At 36.8% G+C, this 25,501-nt stretch overlaps 1 protein-coding gene across 1 annotated transcript in view; it reads right to left on the bottom strand.

The window, feature by feature from the left end:
- LOC133641726 (uncharacterized) overlaps positions 1-25,501 on the bottom strand; it is a 70,133-nt gene that overhangs the window by 37,111 nt on the left and 7,521 nt on the right. The window contains 18 exon segments of the mRNA XM_062035671.1: positions 1,592-1,619; positions 3,515-3,732; positions 3,841-3,890; positions 8,518-8,568; positions 8,658-8,807; positions 13,811-14,114; positions 15,140-15,164; positions 15,270-15,345; positions 16,690-16,753; positions 16,872-16,981; positions 17,062-17,149; positions 18,803-18,827; positions 19,256-19,358; positions 19,433-19,452; positions 22,155-22,245; positions 22,409-22,454; positions 22,518-22,539; positions 22,693-22,774. Coding sequence (XP_061891655.1) covers positions 1,592-1,619; positions 3,515-3,732; positions 3,841-3,890; positions 8,518-8,568; positions 8,658-8,807; positions 13,811-14,114; positions 15,140-15,164; positions 15,270-15,345; positions 16,690-16,753; positions 16,872-16,981; positions 17,062-17,149; positions 18,803-18,827; positions 19,256-19,358; positions 19,433-19,452; positions 22,155-22,245; positions 22,409-22,454; positions 22,518-22,539; positions 22,693-22,773 — 1,552 coding nt within the window. The 5' untranslated portion in view covers position 22,774.

The following is a 25,501-nucleotide window of genomic DNA, read 5'->3' as shown; positions in this document are numbered from 1 at the left end:
TCCACTATGGACTGAACTCTCACAATATTATGCTAGATCCACTATGGACTGAACTCTCACAATATTATGTTAGATCCACTATGGACTGGACTCTCACACTATTATGTTAGATCCACTATGGACTGGACTCTCACAATATTATGCTAGATCCACTATGGACTGAACTCTCACAATATTATGTTAGATCCACTATGGACTGGACTCTCACACTACTATGTTAGATCCACTATGGACTGAACTCTCACAATATTATGTTAGATCCACTATGGACTGGACTCTCACACTATTATGTTAGATCCACTATGGACTGGACTCTCACACTATTATGTTAGATCCACTATGGACTGGACTCTCACAATATTATGCTAGATCCACTATGGACTGGACTCTCACAATATTATGCTAGATCCACTATGGACTGGACTCTCACACTATTATGTTAGATCCACTATGGACTGAACTCTCACAATATTATGCTTGATCCACTATGGACTGGACTCTCGCACTATTATGTTAGATCCACTATGGACTGGACTCTCACAATATTATGCTAGATCCACTATGGACTGGACTCTCACAATATTATGTTAGATCCACTATGGACGGAACTCTCACAATATTATGTTAGATCCACTATGGACTGGACTCTCACACTATTATGTTAGATCCACAATGGACTGGACTCTCACAATATTATGTTAGATCCACTATGGACTGAACTCTCACAATATTATGCTAGATCCACTATGGACTGGACTCTCACAATATTATGTTAGATCCACTATGGACTGAACTCTCACAATATTATGCTAGATCCACTATGGACTGGACTCTCACACTATTATGTTAGATCCACTATGGACTGAACTCTCACAATATTATGCTAGATCCACTATGGACTGGACTCTCACAATATTATGTTAGATCCACTATGGACTGGACTCTCACACTATTATGTTAGATCCACTATGGACTGGACTCTCACAACATTATGCTAGATCTACTCAACGTCCATTGCACCGGTCGCCTAGGGGGGGTCCCCACATCTGCGGTCCCCTCCAAGGTTTCTCTTTGTCATCCCATTGGGTTGAGTTTTTTCTTGCCCTGATGTGGGATCTGAGCCCAGGATGTCGTTGTGGCTTGTGCAGCCCTTTGAGACACTCGTCATTTAGGGCTATATAAGTAAACATTGATTGATTGATTGATTGAATCTAATCTTACAACAAGGGTTCTACCAGGAGTTCACTGCGGCTTTGTCATCACTGTCATCTTGATCTGGTCCACTTTTGAGTTTGGAAAAGAGGAAAAAAAATGAGGACAGAGCCAGGTTGCTGAGTAGAGAGGTTGCTCCAGCATGACCCTGGTTTCGTTGTTTCCTCTTTCCCTTCTTGAAGACGTGGATGGCATCAAGAGGATCCCAGAAGAATCCTTGCAGCTGTGCATGAAGGCTGGGAAAGTGCGTTTGACAGACTTGCACTTGGAGGATTATTGTCTTTTGTGACAATTTTGTGTGACTTTTGTGTGTCCTGGAACTCCATGTGTCCTGGAACTTCTCTGACAAACCTTGAATAAAAATACAAAAACAACTTACCCCCACACTCGTCCTCACTGGCCTCCTCCTGCAAAACAACACTTACAAATTATTTTTCACAGCTACAACAAGTGAAAGCAAATTTGAATGTGTTTATTTTAGGGCTGTCTTCGACTAAAGATTTTCATACTCCAATGAAATTTGTTAGATTTTGCCTATCGTCGCTGATCAGTTGAACATTTTTAAGAGAAACAGATATGTAGTAGTGCAGCTTTCCTTAACCATTGGGCCGGGGCCCATTGTTGGGCCATGAGCGCCCTGGAGAGGACCACCAAATATATCTGTTTCTCAGCTATGGTCTGTAAGAGTGTAGCGGTACTACGATGCAATACACTTTTCCACCACTTGTGGCAGTTATGACAATATCAAAAAACAGAAGAAGTCTGGAGTTAAAGTCATAGAGAAGTTTCTTAAAGAGGTCATATTATTATTTTGTTTCTACATTTAAAACACTTCCTTGTGGTCTACATAACAAGTAATTGTAGTTCTTTGGTCAAAATGTTGCATGGATTATGTTTTACAGACCATTTTCAAGCTGCTTTTTGACCGTCTCGTCAGGATGCGTAGCTTTGCGGGCGGTCTTATCTACATGCCTCCACTTTGACTGCGTCTTCTTCCCGTCAGCCATGCTGTAGTTTTTAGCGCTTCCATATGGATTCTACTGACAGATATAAGTTTGAACTATACGCTACTTTGTATTAGAAATGGCAACAGCGGAGCATGCGTGTGCGAGTACGAGCCAGTCTGCCCCACAACAAGAAGATAGAGAAAAGGAAGCACCTTATTGACTACAACGGCGGACTCGCGCAAAGCACTTTTGGTAAATCCCTATCATATATGGATAATCCGCTGAAGTCACACCTGGGTAAAACGTCCCATTTACGGCTCGTTAGGAGAAGTATGGAGAATGGCAAAATTGTTTTATAAATATCTCTGCCATGCCTCCATGACTTGATTGCAAATTTTTTGGGACTTATGCAGATCCCAAAGTGCCATTAGGTAAGAAAAGTTGGTTTTACAAAATAGGGTCCCTTCAGGCGCAAAAATTATGACTAAAGTGGTGAAGCTGTGTTTTCATTTGCACTTTGATTTTATTGTAAGTTTAGTTAGGAAACATATTCATTTAATTCATTCATTTTATCACAACATAATTGTATGTAAATATATATTTTGTCAGTTATCTATGAAACCCTTCTAATGCAGTGCATTTGGTCAGGACTTATTTTTGTTATCAGCCTGACCTAAGCCCAAGGTTTATTTGTCCAATAAATACTGTAATACCTTCCTCAGTAACGCACAGTTTCATATCATTTGAGAAGGTTGTAAACTGTAAATAGGTTGGATATAATTGTTTGATACGATTAAAATCAAGGTTAAGATGACAAATTCAGTGTTAATATTTAAGTCGGCCCCGGGCCCCTCTGTATTGGATAAGTTGGGCCCTGATGTTGAAAATGTGAAGAAACCCATGAAATAGTAGTGGTCACTTAGGTGTCAGGAAGGTCACATGAATGTTGTCAAAGTTGATTAAAAGGAACTAAAAGGAAAACAGTCTTTCATTAAAGTGAACAAAACAAAGATCTCATTTCCACCTCAAAAAAGGCTAAACCAAAGTTTGTGACGACCTCGGCTCTGGCGCAGCATCAAGAAGACATCTCAGTTGACAAAACACAATTTGTCTGCAGACAAGAATCTTTTTCTAAAATTTAAAGAAGACATAAGGAACGCAATTAATTGTATCCTCCCCACACACCTGCTGTATACGCAGGGTCAAAGCAGGTATTTAATGGTCTTCATCCCACAGAGAGGATTTCATGTCTGACGATGGACGAAGTTGAAAACCGAATCAGACTCCTCCGAATAGAATCGTTGAATCTTCGACTATTAGAAGACAGCCCTAGGTCATTGTGGTGCTAATAGTACCTTTTCAGCAGTCTTGGCACACTCAGCGACTTCCTCAGCCTTCTGTGGCTGCTGGGTCACAGGCTCAGGTTGAGAAACTACTTCCTGGGTCTTGTCCTCTACCTGCTGTTCAGGGTCTGGCTCCGAGGCCTTTGTTGGTTCAGGTCTGAGAGGTGGTGGCGAAGGTGATGTTGTTGGTGGTTGCTGGGGCTCTTCTTCGGGCTCTTGATTATCTTTCACTATGATTACATGGAAAAGGAATGTTAGTGTGGATGCACATTTAAATAGTGATGAGACATTTTTATTCTGGTCATGTCAGAAGGTAGTGGTGCTAGGTTGTTCTGTACCTTCTTCACTGATGGTGTGTTCCTCAGCCTCCACAACGGGACTCTCTTTTCTGTATGCAGAACAGGAGACATTTGTGCATTTGTTCTATTTAGTTTGACAAATATGCCAGTTTGCGGCGTGTTTTAATGTGAAAATGGCTTTACTATGAGAATATTTTACCATTTAACCAACTGAAAACATCAAACTAGGGCTGCAACAACTAATCGATTAAATCGATTAAAATCGATTGTTAAAATAGTTGCCGATTAATTTAGTCAGCGATTCGTTGGATCTATGCTATGCGCAGTTTTTTTTTGTTTTTGTTTTTTTTAATACAATTTTATTTAATTTTTTTTCATAAACCTTTATTTATAAACTGCAACATTTACAAACAGCTGAGAAACAATAATCAAAATAAGTATGGTGCCAGTACGCTGTTTTTTTCCCAATAAAATACTGGATAGGATAGAAATGTAGTTTGTCTCTATTATCCGATTATTAATCGATTAATCGAAGCAAAAATCGACAGATTAATCGATTATCAAATTAATCGTTAGTTGCAGCCCTACATCAAACTAGATCATATTGTACTAAAAGACAGTATGTCATTAATAGATTCATAGAAAGTCTGAGTGTTAATTAAAAAAAAAACATTTAGCAAAGAAATAGCACAACGTAATTGTTACACGAGTTGAAAGTAACACATCATTACTGATATGTTATCTAAATCAATGAAAAACTCAATTGTAAGTCACATTTTTAAGGTGTGAGTGCGTACGTTAACTTTCCCCATGTTCAATTGGTGATATAAGAGATGAAGAACGGATGAAATATCAAAATAATAGTACTAGTAATACTATAGTAATAATACTGTAATAGATGCTAGGCTACTACTGAATTGTAAGTCAAGCTGTAGCAATCAACAATAGCACTCTTTGTTTATGTAACATTTTTATGCAATACTCACATCATCCATCAATGTTGATAAAGATAATGGTCAAAAGGGAAAAACCCAGAGCACCCGAATGACAAACACTAGGATTCCACCATTTAATTGGAAAAACAAGCCACATATTCCATTTTGTGTGCGTCTTTGGTGTCAGGATGTGGCACAGCAGCAGGTTGCCATAGGAACCGCGGGGAAGGCGGCGATGCAAAGGGGGAGGGAGAGAGGGAAGGCAGGCCGTTGCTAGGGGAAGCTGTGGCTGCTAGGGCACAGATGCTGAGGCAGAGGTATACATAACAGGAGCCCGCGGGGGACTTAGAGCGGGTCAACGTGATTACTAATGTTAAGGTCAAAGCAACTGTGACTTTAGATCTCTGCCTGTTCAAAGGACACACACAATTTATTTACAGTATGTATGTGTTTGTACGTCAATACGATGAGGATCCCTTATCTAGGTGCGAGACATTATTGTGTATAAAGGACAATTTAATCCTTAAATTAATTTATTTGTGGAGAATTTTAGCCATCACAAATAGATTATGTGCTATCCATCAGGTGAAGGTTTGCATCGTAACTCTGCTTCCTAACACTGATCATGCACACCTGGGGCCGTACTTATCAAGCTTCTTAGAGTGCCATTTTACACTTAAGTCCTGAGAATTTGCGAAATTTAGTCCTACTCTCAAACTTAAGAATAAAAGCTTTTTATCAACGTTCTTAAGTCTAAGAATCACTCCTACTCTCCACGATATTTAAGAGACCTTCAGAGGTGTCTTAAGTGGTTAGGAGTTGCCAGCAGGGGATGGCACTGAGGCGAGAGAGACGTGCGCAAACGTTCAGGGAACGGAACAATGTTTTGGTTTTTTGATGACGAGCAGCTGATCAAACGGTATCGTTTAGACAGAGCGGATATTATTTTTGTCACAGATTTAATACTTTTCGATTCCTTGTTGATTTCTGCATGTGTCTGCAGTGGGCTAGTATATATAGAGCCACCCACACCAGTTTCAAATTAGTTGCCTAATTAATGAATTGGAAAGAAAATGTTATGACAGTAGCGTATGTGTGTGGCCGTGAGGTGAGTGACGTCAGTGAGTGTGTGGGCGATAGAAGAGAGGGAGCGGTAGCGTGAGTGCCGGCGGGGACTAGTTTGTTTTGTATTATTTTGTAGTTTATTGTCAAAATATACACTCCCATTGTCCACTTAAATATTTCCAAGATATTTCTTTATTCTTAGACAACGGATTCCCTTCCGTGATTGGTCATTTCTATGGACACAGAAATGACGTCACCTAAAATTCCATTTACGGCACATAGTAATGTCATAATTCAGCTCTGAGTGTGACACTTAAGATTCAGTCCTACACTTCGTTGAAAGTGTGAGTAAGACGCTTGATAACTAACTTTTAAGTGCAGCTTTCAGCGAAGAATTTATTTACTCTTAAGTCAACTCTTAGCAGACTTCTTAGGAGTAATTCTAAGAAGCTTGATAAGTACGGCCCCAGGTCTGCCAGAGAATAAGAAGACACAGGAAGAAGTTACCAATGTAGTGACAATTTTAGCGAGTATTCATACCCCTCTAGATCAATTTACCTGGGGGCCAGTGGAAGTATTAGTCTGTATATATAAAACTGTATATTCTGAAACTATTGAGTTCCCCAGGAGATGGTCGGAGACACTTCCGCTTGCTTAAAGGAAGTTGCTCTTTGCATTAGCCAATGTGTGTTTTATTTTGTAGTCCTTTTTTGCAGAGTTATTGTAGTTAGTATCTAGTGGTATTCAAGATTGCCATAATATATTGAATTGATATTGTGGGCCGCAATTATACTAAACTATGAAGTTTAGTAAAGGGCCACAAAATATGGGCCTGCGGATGATAAAATACAAGTGGTTGCAAAATGTGAATTTTTAGACATGCAGGGCACATCCACATGCGGCCGTGAAAAGGTGAGGTGTGGAAGCGTGCAGAACAACTCCATAAGTGTGCAGCCCAGCTTTTGTCTAGGAATAGCTCTAAAAAGACAGAGTGAAATGCGTAAACCAGGGTGTCCAAAGTGCGGTTTGGGGTGCACTTGGGGGCTGCAGCTCATTGTCGAAGTCAAACAGGCAGAAAATACCCACAATAATGGAAAGAAGGAGTAAAAAGGTACAATGTAATAAGAAAAGGATGAAATTTTGATACTTTTTAGCCATTTTTTGGTCCTTTCAGATACAGTTCTGCTCTATTTTAGGTCATAACTTTGGTTGTCTTACTCTGAATTGAGTTATTTTTTAGTATTTCTTATCATTACATATGTTAACGATACACTAGAACAGTGGTTCTCAAATGGGGGTACGCGTACCCCTGGGGGTACTTGAAGGTATGCCAAGGGGTACGTGACATTTTTTTTAAATATTCTAAAAATAGCAACAATTCAAAAATCCTTTATAAATGTATTCATTGAATAATACTTCAACAAAATATGAATGTAAGTTCATAAACTCAGTGAAGCACAAGCTCAGGTTTCTCACTAAAATGTCTGTCAAAAAGAACTGTGAAAAGAAATGCAATATTCAGTGTTGACAGCTAGATTTTTTGTGGACATGTTCCATAAATATTGATGTTAAAGATTTCTTTTTTTGTGAAGAAATGTTTAGAATTAATTTCATGAATCCAGATGGATCTCTATTACAATCCCCAAAGAGGGCACTTTAAGTTGATGATTACTTTTATGTGTAGAAATCTTTATTTATAATTGAATCACTTGTTTATTTTTCAACAAGTTTTTAGTTATTTTTATATCTTTTTTTCCAAATAGTTCAAGAAAGACCACTACAAATGAGAAATATTTTGCACTGTTATACAATTTAATAAATCAGAAACTGATGACATAGTGCTGTATTTTACTTCTTTATCTCTTTTTTTCAAACAAAAATGCTTTGCTCTGATTAGGGGGTACTTAAATTAAAAAAATGTTCACAGAAAAAAGTTGAGAACCACTGCACTAGAACATAATTTAAGCCCATTTATGTAGCACCAGGATGAAAAAGTCCTCTGGGAGTTTAAAGTAAACATTTTTGGGTTCATTTTTTTTCTCCTTTTTTTTGCTCAAATCTCTGAACCAACTTTAGTCCTGAATAAAAAAAAGCAAACATGTGGAAGTCTGGCCACTGTCAAAGTAAGAAACACTTGACCTAAATTGTCTCATCTAATTCCAAACAGTGAATATGACAAATTGTGCTATTATTTTCCAGAATAAAACCCTGAAATTGGAAACAGCAACAATGCATCAAAATCATTTTTAAAACTAATCATATGTATATTCAGGCCTGATCTTATTCCAGTACAACAGCCGTTTAACCTTTACTATATAGGTAACTACTTTTATGCACATTTTGCAATATAAAAAAAAACTGACGTAATTATATAAGAGTTAAAATGTTGTTAAAAACATGTTAGCAATTTGTATTAAGGACTGCAGTTGACTTAGACATTTGAGCAAAAAAAGTAGAACAAAAAATGAATCCTAAAATTTATTTACCACAAAATTATACGTGTCATCAATACATAAGAATGAGCTGCAAGCCAAAAATGGTCCCCAGGCTGCACTTAAGACACCCACGCTGTGGATGAAGTTCCACCGGACAAAATTATCTTTTTTTCAAAGCACACTTAGCCACACACTTTTATGGAGAGTGGAGACGAAGCAACACAGCAGCAAACACAGAACAAGTGCAGCTAAAGTTCCTGCAGAGATCTTCCATAACTTACTCGATGCCATCAGGATGACTGGCTTCTCTGTCTTCTTGTAAATCTGGCAGTCTGTGAGCAGTCAACACAGGGTCACATACCTCAAAGCATGAACAAAGCACACAGCCAGCAGAAAGAAAGAAAGAGAAAGGAATTCGTACTCTGCGTCAAACTCCTCCAGCAGCTCTTGGCTCCCCAGTGACAGTTTAATGGACTGGCCCTCACTGGCCAGCTGTCGAATGGCCATCTCAGCCGCGTGTCTCGCCACTTCTTCGGCCACACGTGTCATTTCCATGCGCTCTTGCAGCAAACTGAACAAAGGATTTGTGGTTATTGCTGTAGTTAAATTTGCTGAGATGCTATATGTCAAGTCGATTTGGGTTTGTTAGAAATGTGAATCAATAATTCATACCATCAATTACAAATTTAAAAAAGAATTAGTTTAATGCTGGGATGTCCAAAGTGCAACCTCAGCATATGTATTTATAGAAAAAACACAATACAGCCTACTTTTGAATATTAATGTACCAAGGGCTGATTAGGGCCTCACTAAAAAAATTAAATTTTGAAAACATTACAGTAAAAATCTATGAAATGAATAATGATTAATAAAATGTTTGCATTACAACTAAGAAAAAAAAACATTTTTTTTAAGTAGAAGACATCATATACAATTCTGATAGCCTATAACTGAAATAAAAAATAAAACAGGATTTTAGCGTAATTTAAAAAAAATTTGAGATTACAAAAAAGTTTTCTAGAAAAAAAAAATATTTGTCATATACTATAGAATAAAACAAAAAAATAATGAATAGATCACAGAAAAAATATATTAGCGTATATGATATTTATATAGCATTTATTTGGATAATCAGAAAATGTAAATAAAAAAATAAAAAATAAATAAATATATATACCGGTAATAATATTAGCCTCTATTTTGAGTACAATCATTCACCTTCTTTCATCTCCGAAATATCGCTAATAGTCGTCCCATTTTGTCCACCACTGACGCTGAGATTATTATTCATGCGTTCGTTTCATCTCGTCTTGATTACTGTAACGTATTATTTTCAGGTCTCCCTATGTTCAGCATTAAAAGATTACAGTTGGTACAAAATGCGGCTGCTAGACTTTTGACAAGAACAAGAAAGTTTGATCATGTTACGCCTATACTGGCTCACCTGCACTGGCTTCCTGTGCACTTAAGATGCGACTTTAAGGTTTTACTACTTACGTATAAAATACTAATCGGCAGGGGCGTCACTAGCTTTTAAGGACAGGGGGGGCTTAGCCCCCAGGAGATGTACAGGATGCGAGCGAACAAGCACAAAACTTCACAAATGGCTAACAAAGACTTAGAAATTAATCATTGTTATTATTATTATTTCAGTGGGTTTATTTTCAATCTGTGTTCAGTACAACAACAAACATGGGTTTGCACAGTGACAATTTGTTTACAGCATCAACAAGAAACAATGACTTGCATGATCCTTCAAGATACACTGAAACACAATGAAAGTCATGGCATTAGCCTCTAGAGGCTAATGCCACCACTTTAGCTCACAATACAATAATTGTTTGTTCCCAAATATTTTGAAGTTGCACAGATTACATTTTGGGCACATATGTGACTAAAATGGTTGTAAATTCAAGCCCTGGAAATATTACTTGATTACTTGAATTAAAGTAATATCTGGATCGGGATAATTTGGCTTGTATATAATATATTTATATATATATATTTTATGGCAAGCCGTTAAGGAAATTAAATATACATGGAAGTCTGAATAGAAATGAGAAACTTTTATATATACTGTAAATAAGAAAGACTTAGAGTCCGTCTGCTGATCTGAAAAAGAGCCAAAGCTGTCAAAGAGCTGAGGGACCATCTTCAAAGTGCAATGCTGAAACAAATAATGCAAACAATAAAATGTAACTTCCAGGGTTTGAGATTAACGTAGTCCCGTCGTCCCGGGGACGGTAAATAAAATGCACGGGATGAAATTAAATGCTCCCCGGGACGATGGCTTTTAATCATTTTTTTTCTTTTTCTTTTTATGTATTTATTCATTTTACATTAAATGTCTTGGTTTTTCCACCCTCTGAAAATCCTATGAAATGTTTAACAAGCCATCCTATAATAATACAACAGCTATTAATGTAACAATACAATACAACAAATGTGTTTTATGATGTTTTTTTCATTATTTTAACAATAGGCTAATGTATATTACTTTATATAGATTCTACAAGAAACACAAAACTTAAAAACGAAATTATTTACAATTGCAGACACAAGGTTCTTGTTCTGCAGTACTATGTGCTAATGTGCTTCGTACACATGCAGGACCGCAAGCAAGGTCGCAGAGAAAATGCGGACTGGATTTTGAATGATGTGGGCATTTTCTATATGAACAAGTCCAAGGACCGCAAGCAAGGTCGCAGAGAAAATGCGGATTGGATTTTGAGTGATGTGGGCATTTTGTAATTGAACAAGTCAAAGGACCGCAAGCAAGGTCGCAGAGAAAATGCGGACTTGATTTTGAGTGATGTGGGCATTTTCTATATGAACAAGTGGAATGGATTGGATACCGACGCACTAAAGGGGCTCACTACCTTATGCTATGAAGTGAGGGGAAACTGAGTGAATAATGTCAGGTTATATTATTATTTATTTAAACTCATATTTGGGCCACTTTATAATGAATATGTCAGCATGTATTTGTAGAAAAAAAAAAAAAAGTGATTTTTTTTTTTTAACACTAAATTATTTAGGGGGTCTTAAGAACATTTTAGGGGGGCTTGAGCCCCCCTAAAATAGGCCTAACAACGCCAATGCTAATCGGTCTAGCTCCATCCTATCTTGCTGATTGTATTGTACCATATGTCCCAGCAAGAAATATGCCTTCAAAGAACTTTGGCTTAGTGATTCCCAGAGCCCAAAAAAAGTCTACGAGCTTTAGAGCGTTTTTTATTCGGGCTCCAATAACCGGTAACAGTTAGATGCTACCTCAGTAGAAGCATTTAAGTCCCATCTTAAAACTCATTTGTATACTCTAACTTTTAAATAGACCCATTTTTAGACCGGTTGATCTGCCGTCTCTCTTTTCTGCTCTGCGGTCCCTTCAAAGGTTTCACGTGTTCCCATTTGGTTGAGTTTTTTCTTGCCCTGATGTGGGATTTGTGGGGTGTCGTTGTGACTTGTGCAACCTTTTGAGACATTTGTAATTAAGGACTATATAAGTCAACTTTGACTGATTGATTGACTGATTTTTTTTTTTGCTTAGCATTACATTAGAGTAGTTTCAGCATGTTTTATATCAAAGTGTTTTTAAATATGTGAACTGCCCTCTCTGGAAAAAAGTTTGGACACCCCTGCTTTAAAGCCCCACTTAAGAACTTTCAGTTTTGGTTGATTTTGGCGGCACCAGTGGACCAAAGCGGTAGTATTTTTCCAGAGGAAGACTACCTTTCCCATGATGACTAGCACATTTAGCATCGTACGTCCACTGTATTATTCATTATTGAAATATTGGCACAAATATTAAGTCACTAATGGCTATGCTGTTGTGAAATAGCAGACACGATCAAGAAACTATCTTGGATTGCGCTAAAAACGTGACGCTACTACCAAGAATGTATCGAGGCGGATACAGGTCCGAAGCAAAAAAAAGACCGGCGTAGAGTTTTTTTGAAGGAAGTAGCGTTGGACTATTTATTGCTACCACGCAAATTTCCCAAAGCTTACATTAGCATTAGCGTTTTGGATTTGAGCATTGAAAGTCACTTACTAATCCAGCAGTAACAGAGCCAAGGCAGCGTGGAATTCCTCGTATATGAGCTCACGCCAGCAAGTGAAAGCCAGGGCAATGTTGATCCTGACTGTCCTTTTATCTGAGTAAGCTCCGTTTTTCTCTTTTTGTCTGCTTAGACAAAACTTTTCGTTTCTTTGGTTGTTTTGGAGCCACAGCCATGATAGCAGTAATTGCACGTAGGGGTTCTTCTTCTTGTTTTCTGGCGGCACGTAGGCGTTCGCATCGACTGCTGTCTTTTTAACGAATGGAGAAAGGGGGAGTGATGTATGTCGTAAAGCAAGTCAGTACATTTGTAGTTTTTTGTTTGGCAGGGTTCCTGCCACCCTCCTCAATGTCGCCAAGTGCCAGTAAAAGCTATACAGAACCCCTCACACTGCAAAAAGTCAGTGGTCAAAAACAAGAAAAAAAAAAATACAAAAATTAGGGGTATTTTACTTGAACTAAGCAAAATTATCTGCCAATAGAACAAGAAAATTCGGCTTGTCAAGACTTTCCAAAACAAGTCAAATGAGCTAACCTCAATGAACCCAAAAATACCTTAAAATAAGTATATTCTCACTAATAACAAGTGCACTTTTCTTGGTAGAAAAAAAAAGAGAGACTTTTTTGCTCAATATGTTGAAAAATATTCTTAAATTAAGTCAATGCTAGTGCCATTATCTTGACATAATGATATGCGCTCGGCATCATGATTGAAATTATTACTTTAAAAAAGTATTTTTATTCTTGTGAGTGTTAATGACACAGCTTTACAACAGTTGATATTCTAGTTTCAAGCATGTTTTACTCAATATAGGTCATCAAATCTCAGAAACAAGCTGTAATATCTAACTGAGATAATTTAGGACCAAAACCCTTAAAACAAGTAAAACACTAACATAAAATCTTCTTAGTGAGAAGAATTATCTTATCAGAGAGAAAATAAGCAAATATCACCCTTATTTGAGATATTTAAGATATTTAATCTTACTTAGATTTCAGTTACTGCAGTGCAGGCCATGACAGAGGTGTCATTCAACTAGCTGTAAATCCATGTATCATCCTAAAAGTTATGAAAATATATTTACTGAAAGTTGAAAAGTCACTTAGTGACCATTATCACGGGTAAATTGGATGGATAAATTGGGATTATGCTAATAATAATAACAATAATGATAAGAAGAAACACCATACACTATAAGGACAAATGTAATGAGGCATCGCTAGTTATAAAACGCCCCAGTAGTTAATATCATAATGATGATGTATTGTCACGTTAATTACTATCCTTATTTAACCTTATTAAAGTTTTTTCCATACAAAATCTTGGGGGACGTTAAAAACTCAAGTTTTTGCATGTGTTTGGTTTCAACCAAACTAAGTCAATAATTAGTACAGTATGTGTGTATTTGGAGTGGTAAGGTTAGGTTTAGGGTGATGACATTAGGTTTAGAGTGACGTGAGGGCCCTTCAGTAATAATAAGAAATGATATTAAAGACCATACGGGGCCACTTACCGTTCCTCCATGGTGGCCATAGCAACATCCTCAGCCTCCTTCTTGATGTTTTCGATGAATGGTGTCCAGCGGCCTGTCTGAGTCTCAGCATCCTCCTGCGGTATTTTAGCCAAAGTTGGCAAAGTCGGGTGGGATGGTCCTGGTTCTCGGTTAGTCTCAGCACACGTGTGGGGGTGCATGGACGAACTGGACTGGCTTCTTTTTATCACTGCCGGCTGTCCGGGGGCTGTCGTAGAAGTGTGTTGGACATCGTCCTCTGAATCCACGTCCTCTAACACCATGTTAGGGTCGAGTTTGGTTGACACTGAGGGAGGACGGCATTGGATCATTTTGTGTGGAAGGAGGTAGCAGAGAAGTGAACTTTTTGGAAGGTTCAGCAACATTTTATGGAACTTGTAAGAAAACTTAAGACGTGGTCTCAAACAAGTGAATCTTTATTCCTCAAAGATTGTCCCATGAACAAGAAAACACATCCCCAGGCCACATTTCACAGTTCAAGGCCATATACGCGGATAAAGTGGCTCAAGACAGGCCTTATTCTGCATATAATATTACTTATTATTTCATTCGACAGTCATGAACACATTACAACTAACACTTTAGCTTGCTTTGGATACAATCCAGATATTTTTTGCACCGAAATGAACATAAATTCATATCTGAGTCATCTCTCTGAATGCAAGTTGGTGATATAATATGATTAAATAAAAATATTACTTTTGTAACACTACAATACAATACACATAGCTGCCATTTATCATATTTCATTTTGCAATCTGAATTTGTTGGTGAGTAAAGTGTAAAATTCTATAAACAATAAACAAATGTCGACTTTTACATCATACAGTGTGTTTTTATCGCACACATGTGACTAATAGGCGTGAATGTATATGATGTCATAGCTGTGCATGAAGGTGACTCAAACAGCGCAGAACCAAAATGTCAAATTTGATTTGCCGTGCATACGTTTGAAACATTCATATTGAAGTGTATGTACAGTAAGGTAAGTTAAATGTTCATGTTGTGTTTTCCAGCTGCCCGAGTATGATGAAGCTGCACTACTGCCAAATAGTAATAAGTCAATCAGGATTTGTGTGAGAACGTGAGCGTCCCCCAGTCGTCTCCTCCTGCTGTTCAAGGGGCTCGCAGCGCCTTCCCCCCTGAAACAGAAGGAGAAGAGGTACTGAGTTAGGCTCCGAACGTCCTTACTGTGAAAAAAACACAACACTTGGCCGAAGTGAACTGTGAATAGTGGCGTTGGGGGAAATAGCCCGCGGAGGACGGTCGTCTATGACTGAGACAACGTCACTTGTAGGAACCAAAACATACCTTTTTTTAGAGCTTCAGCAGCAGCCTGAACACACACCACGGCAGCATCCGAGTGGGGAGAAAGAAATACGAGGATGAAAGGAGACTCATGTAGAAAAACAGTTAACATAAAGTTGTCGCAAAAACTTACCTCAACGTCGTTTTGTTGTGGAGGAATCGGCTGAGGGATCTTCAAGCCAAGTCCTGACACGAACCAGCCAACCACACTGAGGAGAAACACATCAATCATTGTGCTCCACATTCATGCCAGTAAAGGAAAAACACAAAGAAGAAAACAAAGGACCAAAGGGAGAAGAGAAAAGAGATGAAGGAGAAAATGAAGAAGGTGAATGAGCAAGTTGGGGATAATAAAGATGAAAAAGAAGGTTGCATTAAATAAAAAAGAACATTAAGGACATAAAGATGATAAAAGATGCTTAAAAGGAAATTAGGTTCATAAAGGAGAAAAAGAAGGACGTGAACGAGACAATTAAAAAGATATCACAAAAGAATTTCCGTTGGGATCAATAAAGTTTGTCGAATGAAGTGTTTAAAGAGATAATGAAGAACTTATGAAGAAGTAACAATGATTGTCAAATGTGATAATTAAGGATTTAAAAACCAGGATTAAAAAGAAAACTCTGAGGAACTGAAGGCGATAAAGCAGAGAAAGTAAGGATATCAAGAAGACAATGAAGGATATGAAAGAAAAATGAAAAGGAGATTAAAGATGTAAAGGAGGAAAAGAAGGGTGTCAAGAAGGAAATGACTGAGAAAACAATATCAAGGAGAACAAACAAAGGATGTATTTGAAGTCAGGAAGAACACAAAGGAGATAAACAAGGCAGATTAGGGGAAAGAAGGGCGTACAAAAGATACAAAAAGGGAATAAGGGAAAATAAAGTTTGTCAAGAAGAAAATTGAGGATACAAATGAAAATAATAAGAATATAAAGCAGCTGATTGAGAACTTAAGAAAAGAATGTGGAACCTCGAGGAGGAAAAAGAAGAAAACCAAAAAGGATACCAAGGAGAAAAGTAAGGACGTCAAGAAGGAAACGAAGGACATAAAGGAACAAAAGAAGGATTTTAAGAAGGACATTTAGGATATATGAGGGGAAAGGGAGAAAAGGAAGGACATTAAAAAGGAAATTAGGAACACAAAGTAGAAAAAGAATGTAAAGAAGGATAAAAGAACACAGACAAAGAATCCAGTGAAAGAGAAAAGAAAAGGGATAAATAAAGATGTAAAGGAGAAAACTGCAAATTGCCAAGAAGAAAATTGAGGATCAAGAAATAATTTAAAGAATAAAATAAAATGAAAAATGTAAAGAATAAAATAAAAGGAAGCATGTAAAGGAGATAATGACAGATAAAGTATAAAATAAAAAGGATGTAAAGGATACAATATAAGGATGCTGTGACAGTGATAAGGAAGGATGTAAAGGCAATAAGGAAGGATGTAAGGAGATAAGGAACCATGTAAAGGATCAAATGAAAGGAAGGAAGTGAAGGAGATAAGGAAGGATGTAAAGAAGGGAATGAAAGCTGTGAAGGAGAAAATAAACTTACTTTGAGGCCTTGCCATCAGTGTCCAATGAGATTCCACTGAGAGATTCGGGTGGTGGAGAAAGAACTGTAACATACAATAGATAACATTTAACAACTCTTTAGTCAACAAAGTACAACCTAAACAGTTTTGTGCAAAATATTTTAGACGTGAATCTTCCCACCCGGGAACGTAAAGTATGTACTTTTGTCCAGAGAGGAGCGGGGAGTCTTTTTGTGTTTGGACTCGATGGACGTAGCACTAGCAGGCAGGAGAATTGGCTGAGGAATCTTCTGCTTGATCCAAGTCACCACACTGCAACCCAACAACACCCAAATCCATTAAGTGTGTTGTGAAGGAGCGACATGCCCAGGACATTATGGTGATGCACTCACTTTGGAGGGAAAGAAACACTCTCCACCTCAGACATCTCGTCGTCTGACACCATCTCCACCACTGGAATGTGTGGGAGGGGATCATAATCTGGACACACAGAAACATTGGAAAACGACGTTCATAACAAATTCATCATCAAAAATGTGTCTAATTAGCTATAATCAACCACTTTTAATTAGAAGTATACACATGTGTTATTAAATGTGTCATTAATATATCTAATGTAAAAGTACATTTATTTGATTAATCAGTTAACTATTCCCATATTTAACTATTTAATAATCAAATTAATTATTTTCATCATTTCATGATGTAAATAACTATTTCATGATCGAATTATTTCACGATGTAATTCATTGTAGATTATGTGATTGAAGTTGTCAGAGTTATTTCCACACTTTCAGACCCAGTATCGACCAGTACTCCTCCGCTTCTCTGGTCGAAGGGTCCAATAACTAACCAATCAGGTGTTAGGACCCGCCCACTGACTTTAACGGCTGAGTTTAACAAATGAAATACATCTAAATAGGCACTGACAAACTAGTTTGTGAAGTAATTAAATCAATATTAAATCATAAAATAAATAATTGAGTCATGAAATAATGAAATCAACCATTAATTAAAAGACTGAATAGTTATTGAATAGTAAAAACAGTTAATTAAATGATTAAATTATTACAATGCATCCGGAAAGTATTTACAGCTCTTTACTTTTTCCACATTTTATTATGTTACACACTTATTCCAAAATTGAATAAATTTGTTTTTGTCCTCAAAATTCTACACACAATACCCATAATGACAATGTTAAATAAAATGTTTTATATATATATATATATATATATATATATATATATATATATATATATATATATATATATATATATATATATATATATATATATATATATTATATATATATATATATATATATAATATATATATATATATATATATATATATACATATATATATATACACATATATATATACAGACATATATATATATACACACATATATATACATATATATATATATATATATATACACACACACACATATATATATATACACATATATATATACAGACATATATATATATACACACATATATATACATATATATATATATATACACACACACATATATATACATATATATATATATATATATATATATACACACACACATATATATACATATATATATATATATATATATATATGTATATATATATATATATATGTATATATATAAATATATATATATATGTACGTATGTATTAAAAATAAAAAACTACCCATCCATCCAGCTAATTTCTAAGCTGTATATATATACATATATATATATATACATACATATACATATATACTGTATATATACATATATATATACATATATATATATATATATATATATATATATATATATATATATATATATATATACATATATATATATATACATATATATATATATATATATATATATATATATATATATATATACTGTATATATATATATATATACATATATATATATATATATATATATATATACATATACATATACATATATATATATATATATATATATATATATATATATATATATATATATATATATATATATATATATATATATATATATATATATATATATATATTAAAAATAAAAAACTACCCATCCATCCAGCTAATTTCTAAGCTATTTTAAGACTGATAAAGACAAAACATACCTGGCATTGTTTCAACTTCATAGACCTGTAGCAGCAAAGAATAGCACAACATGTGTAAAATGTCATTTTTGAACATAAAATAAGTTTGAAAATATTGTAGTAGTCAGCATTGTAATATAGTGCTAGCATTGGCAAATGAGCCTCTTGCGTTGTATTAGCGCTAGCTTCAAAGCTAATGTTAGGGTTGGTTGAAGAAACCTTTCCTGAACAAAAATGACTAAATTATTTGTACATATATATATATAACATTTTTATATGTGTGAAATAATAATACAGTTTAGTTTTGTCAGTGTAGAAAGAGCACATAAGAAAATAAAACTGTTGCTTCAAAGTCATGCTAACAGGCTTGGTAAAAACTAGCTAGTTGACTATGTAGCTTTCAAGGACATTAGGTAAATGAGAGCACTTGGTTTTAAGTCATTTCTTATGTTGCCACCACACATAAAATGTTACCTCTGTGTGCTCGTCGTTCCCGTTGTCTATCTCTCTGTACTTGTCGTCAGGCTGCGGCAGCACCTTGGTCAGACCCTGTGTCACCCAGCCCATCACTCCCGACCTGCCACACAAACAACATTCACTTCACCCGTCAACAAATACGAGATCAAGTACGTTTGCGTCTTCAAACCTTACCTTTCACCATCACCCCCGGTCTGATGGAGCGGGAAAAAAACAACAAAAGGATGAATTGACATACAAAGCTTTAGACATCTGTAAAAACTACATACATATTTTTACTAAACAAAATATCCTGGTGGATAAAAACAGCATTTCAGCATCTTTAGTGCAGCAAGTCCACCATGTTTTGTGTAGTTTGACTTAATTGTTGCTGAAAGGTTGTCCAGTTTTTTGTTTTTTTTTACTGTAAATGCTCATGAGAGCATATTTCCACTCAGTTTAACTCGCCGGGGCCCAAAGTGGCAATGCATGCACTGCAAAAAGTCAGTGTTCAAAAACAAGAATAAAAAATACAAAAATTAGGGGTATTTTATTTGAACTAAGCAAAATTATCTGCCAATAGAACAAGAAAATTTGGCTTGTCAAGACTTTCCAAAACAAGTCAAATGAGCTAACCTCAATGAACCCAAAAATACCTTAAAATAAGTAAATTCTCACTAATAACAACTGTACTACTATATGAGTACGTATTTTCTATTGTTTCATTGAAAATAAAACAGCAAAGTCCATTTGGCTGTCATCTGTTTTTAATTATGAAACACAATTGTGTCAAAGTCATGAATTTTTTTCACGCTTGAAATAAGAAATGATTACTTTAAAAAAGTAGTTTTATACTTGTGAGTGTTGATGACACAGCTTTGCAACAGTTGATATTCTAGTTTCAAGCATGTTTTACTCAATATAGCTCATCAAATCTCAGCAACAAGCTGTAATATCTTACTGAGATCATTTAGGACAAAAACCCTTAAAACAAGTAAAACACTCTAACATAAAATCTGCTTAGTGAGAAGAATTATATTATCAGACAGAAAATAAGCAAATATCACCCTTATTTGAGATATTTCATCTTCCTTAGATTTCAGTTTTTGCAGTGTGTGTTCCTTAAGTGGCACGATTGTTAGCGGTCTGTAATTTCGCCAGGGAGGTTTTTTATTACAAGTTTTTAAAAAACACTCACATTCACACACTAGGGCCAATTTAGTGTTGCCAATCAACCTATCCCCAGGTGCATGTCTTTGAATTGGAAATGGAAAAACAAGGAAGGGGGGTCTATATAGTTTTTTGTTTTAGTATGTTTTTTGTTTGAGGACAAACATGACACAAACCTTCCCCATTGCTAGAAAGCCCACTGTTTAATATGTGTGGGTGTGTATGCTTCACTGATGAGAGTATTTGGTGAACATCGTTTTGTCCTACTAATTTTGGCGGTTTTTGAACTCCCCATAGTGTGCTGTGACGCAACACGTAAAATCGTCCACGCCTCCTTTGTCTCATTTTGTCCACCAAACGTTTTATACTGTGCGTGAATGCACAAAGGTGCGCTTTGTTGATGTTGTTGACTTGTTGGGAGTGTTAAGCAGGCACATTTGGTCAGTGCATGACTGCAAGCTAATCAATGCTAACATGCTATTTAGGCTAGCTGTATGTACACGATGCATTATTATGCCTCATTTGTAGGTATATTTGAGCTCATTCAATATCCTTTACGTGTATCCTCTTTGTATATCATTTAGTTTTGCATGCATCATGACACATTGTATGTAATATTGGCTGCATTTCAGATAGTTGTTTGGGTGCCATGTTGTTCCAGACAATAGCAAACATTACCTAGCTTGCCAAAGATTATAATACATCTATTAAAAGAAGACAGCCTGCCGTTTCCTTTAACTTGGACACACACATCTATACGTTTGGCCATTAAAAGCCAGTCACTTCCTGGAGTTATCTCACCTTCTGTGTAGCCTCTGATTCAATAAAGGTTTCTAATGTTGTAAAAATGTGTAGAATAAATATTACATTTCAACATTTCCGTTAACGAAGATTTGCTTCAGCCTGCGACACATAGTCATTTTGATAGTAGGCTATTATAGCTAATATAGACACTTACATCATGTGTTGCCTTCATTATAACACTTATATAAGGCTTTTCATTTTTTGCGGCTCCAGACATTTTTGTTTTTTGTATTTTTGGTCCAATATGGCTCTTTCAACAGTTTTGGTTGCCGATCCTTGTTGTAGATTGAAAAACAAGACCGAGTTTTGATTTGGTGTAATTGCACCCCTTAAACACCAGGTGGTGCCAGAAAACCGTGCTACATAATTCTAAGAGCTTTGATGAGTGTAAATGGTAAAACTGCCACTAAACTGCTAAAATACAAAGACAATGACTTGTATATATAACATGGCAGATATTTATAAAAACACGTGTGTGTACTCAATAAATGTCCTGTCTGCTTTCGCTCTCATTCTAGCTCAGTAGGCACTGTAAAAAATAAATGTCTACTTATCTTCTCCATCAAAATCAATGTTGTCATGAATTATTGACCTATTCAAGGCTGTAATTACTGAACCTCAAATATATTTTTAGAAATATTGCATATATTGCATTTCCCATCATAAAAAAGGCCCATACAACTTAAAAAAAACTGTATATCAATAAAAAAAAGTCTAAAGTTGTTAAAAGATTTTAAAAAATGTTTATTTATTGCTAACGTATGACACATTTATGAGCAGGTCCTTATTGGATGCTATGAGTAAGTGTGTATCGTCCATCTTAAGCTCGCACAAGTGTTACCAAAGATCAGTTTGCTTGAAAAAATTACAACCTATTAAACTGAGCTTTGCTGGATGTTTTCATTCCTGAACTAGAAATCCACGACAGATTTGAAAGCCTCACCCTGCCGTCCAGGTGAGGAGAGCCAGCGGGCTGAGGCAGGGCGCTGGCGAAGCCGTTGGACAGCCAACCAAAAACTCCCGTCTGGGACTGACTGTGAAGAGAACAAAATCTTACAGTATTCACACAAGACATATTCATGAATAAATACTGTATATATACTGTAGGACCCATTTAAGTCGACGCCACATTAGTAAGCCAGCCCGAGGCGTGTCGACATAACGGTTCTACCGTATTTGTATGCATGAAAAATCCACCTGTCCTCTGAAACGTCATCAGAGTTCTTCGGTGCAGGACATTTTCCTGTAAGAACAATCACTATTAGCATTTCGTACATGAAAGTAAATAAATATAGTTAGTCCTTACCATCTTTGCTTTTGGGGCGATGCTGTTTAATTACAGACAACAGTATGGTTGTTAACATAGGAATTAAATACACAAAACATGCTGTGTGTGTGTGTGTGTGTGTGTGTGTGTGTGTGTGTGTGTGTGTGTGTGTGTGTGTGTGTGTGTGTGTGTGTGTGTGTGTGTGTGTGTGTACCTCAGCAGGTTTCCGGATCTCTTCCTCCCGGTGAGGACCTTCAGGGGGCTGTGGGACCACTTTCACTACCCAGTTGAACATCCTGTTTACAGACAATCACACACACACACACACACACACACACACACACACACACACACACACACACACACACACACACACACACACACACACACACACACACACACACACACACACACACACACACACACACACACACACACACACACACACACAGCCCTTTGTCAAGCATGGCAAGTAAAGCTAATGATAATGATGACAGAGAGACACTTCACTCAGGCCCCGTTTACACTAAGCCGGATAAGGTTATCCAGGGTAAATCACACCTAACCTTATCCGTGTCCACACACAAATGCCACCGTTTAAGACCTCCGTCCGCCGCCGCAACCTAGTACGCATGCGCCAAAAAAAACAAGAAAAAAAAAACACCTAAGCGTCCATCTGCTCCAATCTCTCCAGTACAGACCTGGACAAATTAAGGCCCGCCGGACATTCCTAAATCATTTTTTTAAATCTTTAAGATAAAAACTATAGCCGCCATTATGATGTGCAGTGATGTTGTCAAATGACCGTAAGTCTTGAACTATACAAAGTATTTAAATGGTTGGAATCTGCGCTTTTGCATGATGTACTAGTTACTATGGTCATCTACAAACCCCGTTTCCATATGTGTTGGGAAATTGTGTTAGATGTAAATATAAACGGAATACAATGATTTGCAAATCATTTTCAACCCATATTCAGTTGAATATGCTACAAAGACAACATATTTGATGTTCAAACTGATAAACTTTTTTTTTTTTTGGCAAATAATCATTAACTTTAGAATTTGATGCCAGCAACACGTGACAAAGAAGTTGGGAAAGGTGGCAATAAATACTGATAAAGTTGAGGAATGCTCATCAAACACTTATTTGGAACATCCCACAGGTGTGCAGGCTAATTGGGAACAGGTGGGTGCCATGATTGTGTATAAAAACAGTTTCCCAAAAAATGCTCAGTCATTCACAAGAAAGGATGGGGTGAGGTACACCACTTTGTCCACAACTGCGTGAGCAAATAGTCAAACAGTTTAAGAACAACGTATCTCAAAGTGCAATTGCAAGAAATTTAGGGATTTCAACATCTACGGTCCATAATATCATCAAAAGGTTCAGAGAATCTGGAGAAATCACTGCACGTAATCGGCATGGCCGGAAACCAACTTTGAATGACCGTGACATTCAATCCCTTAGACGGCACTGTATCAAAAACCGACATCAATCTCTAAAGGATATCACCACATGGGCTCAGGAACACTTCAGAAAACCACTGTCAGTAACTACAGTTTGTCGCTTCATCTGTAAGTGCAAGTTAAAGCTCTACTATGCAAAGCGAAAGCCATTTATCAACAACACCCAGAAACGCCGCCGGCTTCTCTGGGCCCGAGATCATCTAAGATGGACTCATGCAAAGTGGAAAAGTGTTCTGTGGTCTGACGAGTCCACATTTCAAATTGTTTTTGGAAATATTCGACATCGTGTCATCCGGACCAAAGGGGAAGCGAACCATCCAGACTGTTTTTTTGATTGATTGAGACTTTTATTAGTAGGTTGCACAGTGAAGTACATTTTCCGTACAATTGACCACTAAATGGTAACACCCGAATAAGTTGTTCAACTTGTTTAAGTCGGGGTCCACTTAAATTGATTCATGATACAGATATATACTATCAGATATATACTATCATCATAATACAGTCATCACACAAGATAATCACATTGAATTATTTACATTATTTACAATCAGGGGTGTGGAGGGGGGGGGGGGGTAGGATATGGACAGCAAGTAGTGGACATAGAGAAAGAAGAGAGAGAGAGAGAGAGAGAGAGAGAGAGAGAGAGAGAGAGAGAGAGAGAGAGAGAGAGAGAGAGAGAGAGATCAGAAGGCATAAGAAAAAGTATCTGCATTTGATTGTTTACATTTGATTATTAGCAATCTGGGGAGGGTGTTAGTTTAGGGTTGTAGCTGCCTGGAGGTGAACTTTTTTGAAGGAGGATAGAGGCGCCCTTTCTTTTATACCTGTTGGGAGCGCATTCCACATTGATGTGGCATGTGTTATCGACGCAAAGTTCAAAAGCCAGCATCTGTGATGGTATGGGGGTGCATTAGTGCCCAAGACATGGGTAATTTGCACATCTGTGAAGGCACCATTAATGCTGAAAGGTACATACAGGTTTTGGAGCAACATATGCTGCCATATAAGCGCCGTCTTTTTCATGGACGCCCCTGCTTATTTCAGCAAGACAATGCCAAGCCACATTCAGCACGTGTTACAACAGCGTGGCTTCGTAAAAAAAGAGTGCGGGTACTTTCCTGGCCCGCCTGCAGTCCAGACCTGTCTCCCATCGAAAATGTGTGGCGCATTATGAAGCGTAAAATACGACAGCGGAGACCCCGGACTGTTGAACGACTGAAGCTCTACATAAAACAAGAATGGGAAAGAATTCCACTTTCAAAGCTTCAACAATTAGTTTCCTCAGTTCCCAATCGTTTATTGAGTGTTGTTAAAAGAAAAGGTCAGTGTTTCCCACACATTCATTTATTTGTGGCGGCCCGCCACGAAAGAATTACGTCCGCCACAAATTTTAAAAAAATATATTTTTTGTCCTGTCCAGCTTCTCAGGCAAATCATATAGTTGATGTAGATGCCCATTTCGGCTGTTCAGATTTACTTTACAAAAGAGAAGTGTAGGATACTTCTCTTGTTGCCTTATTTGTATTTGACCACTACTGTTTTCTGTTTATT

The sequence above is a fragment of the Entelurus aequoreus genome, linkage group LG24 (assembly GCF_033978785.1).
Source record: "Entelurus aequoreus isolate RoL-2023_Sb linkage group LG24, RoL_Eaeq_v1.1, whole genome shotgun sequence".
Lineage (NCBI taxonomy): Eukaryota > Metazoa > Chordata > Actinopteri > Syngnathiformes > Syngnathidae > Entelurus > Entelurus aequoreus.
The sequence above is the reverse complement of the archived record's forward strand: the minus strand, read 5'-3'. Positions and strand labels throughout refer to the sequence as shown.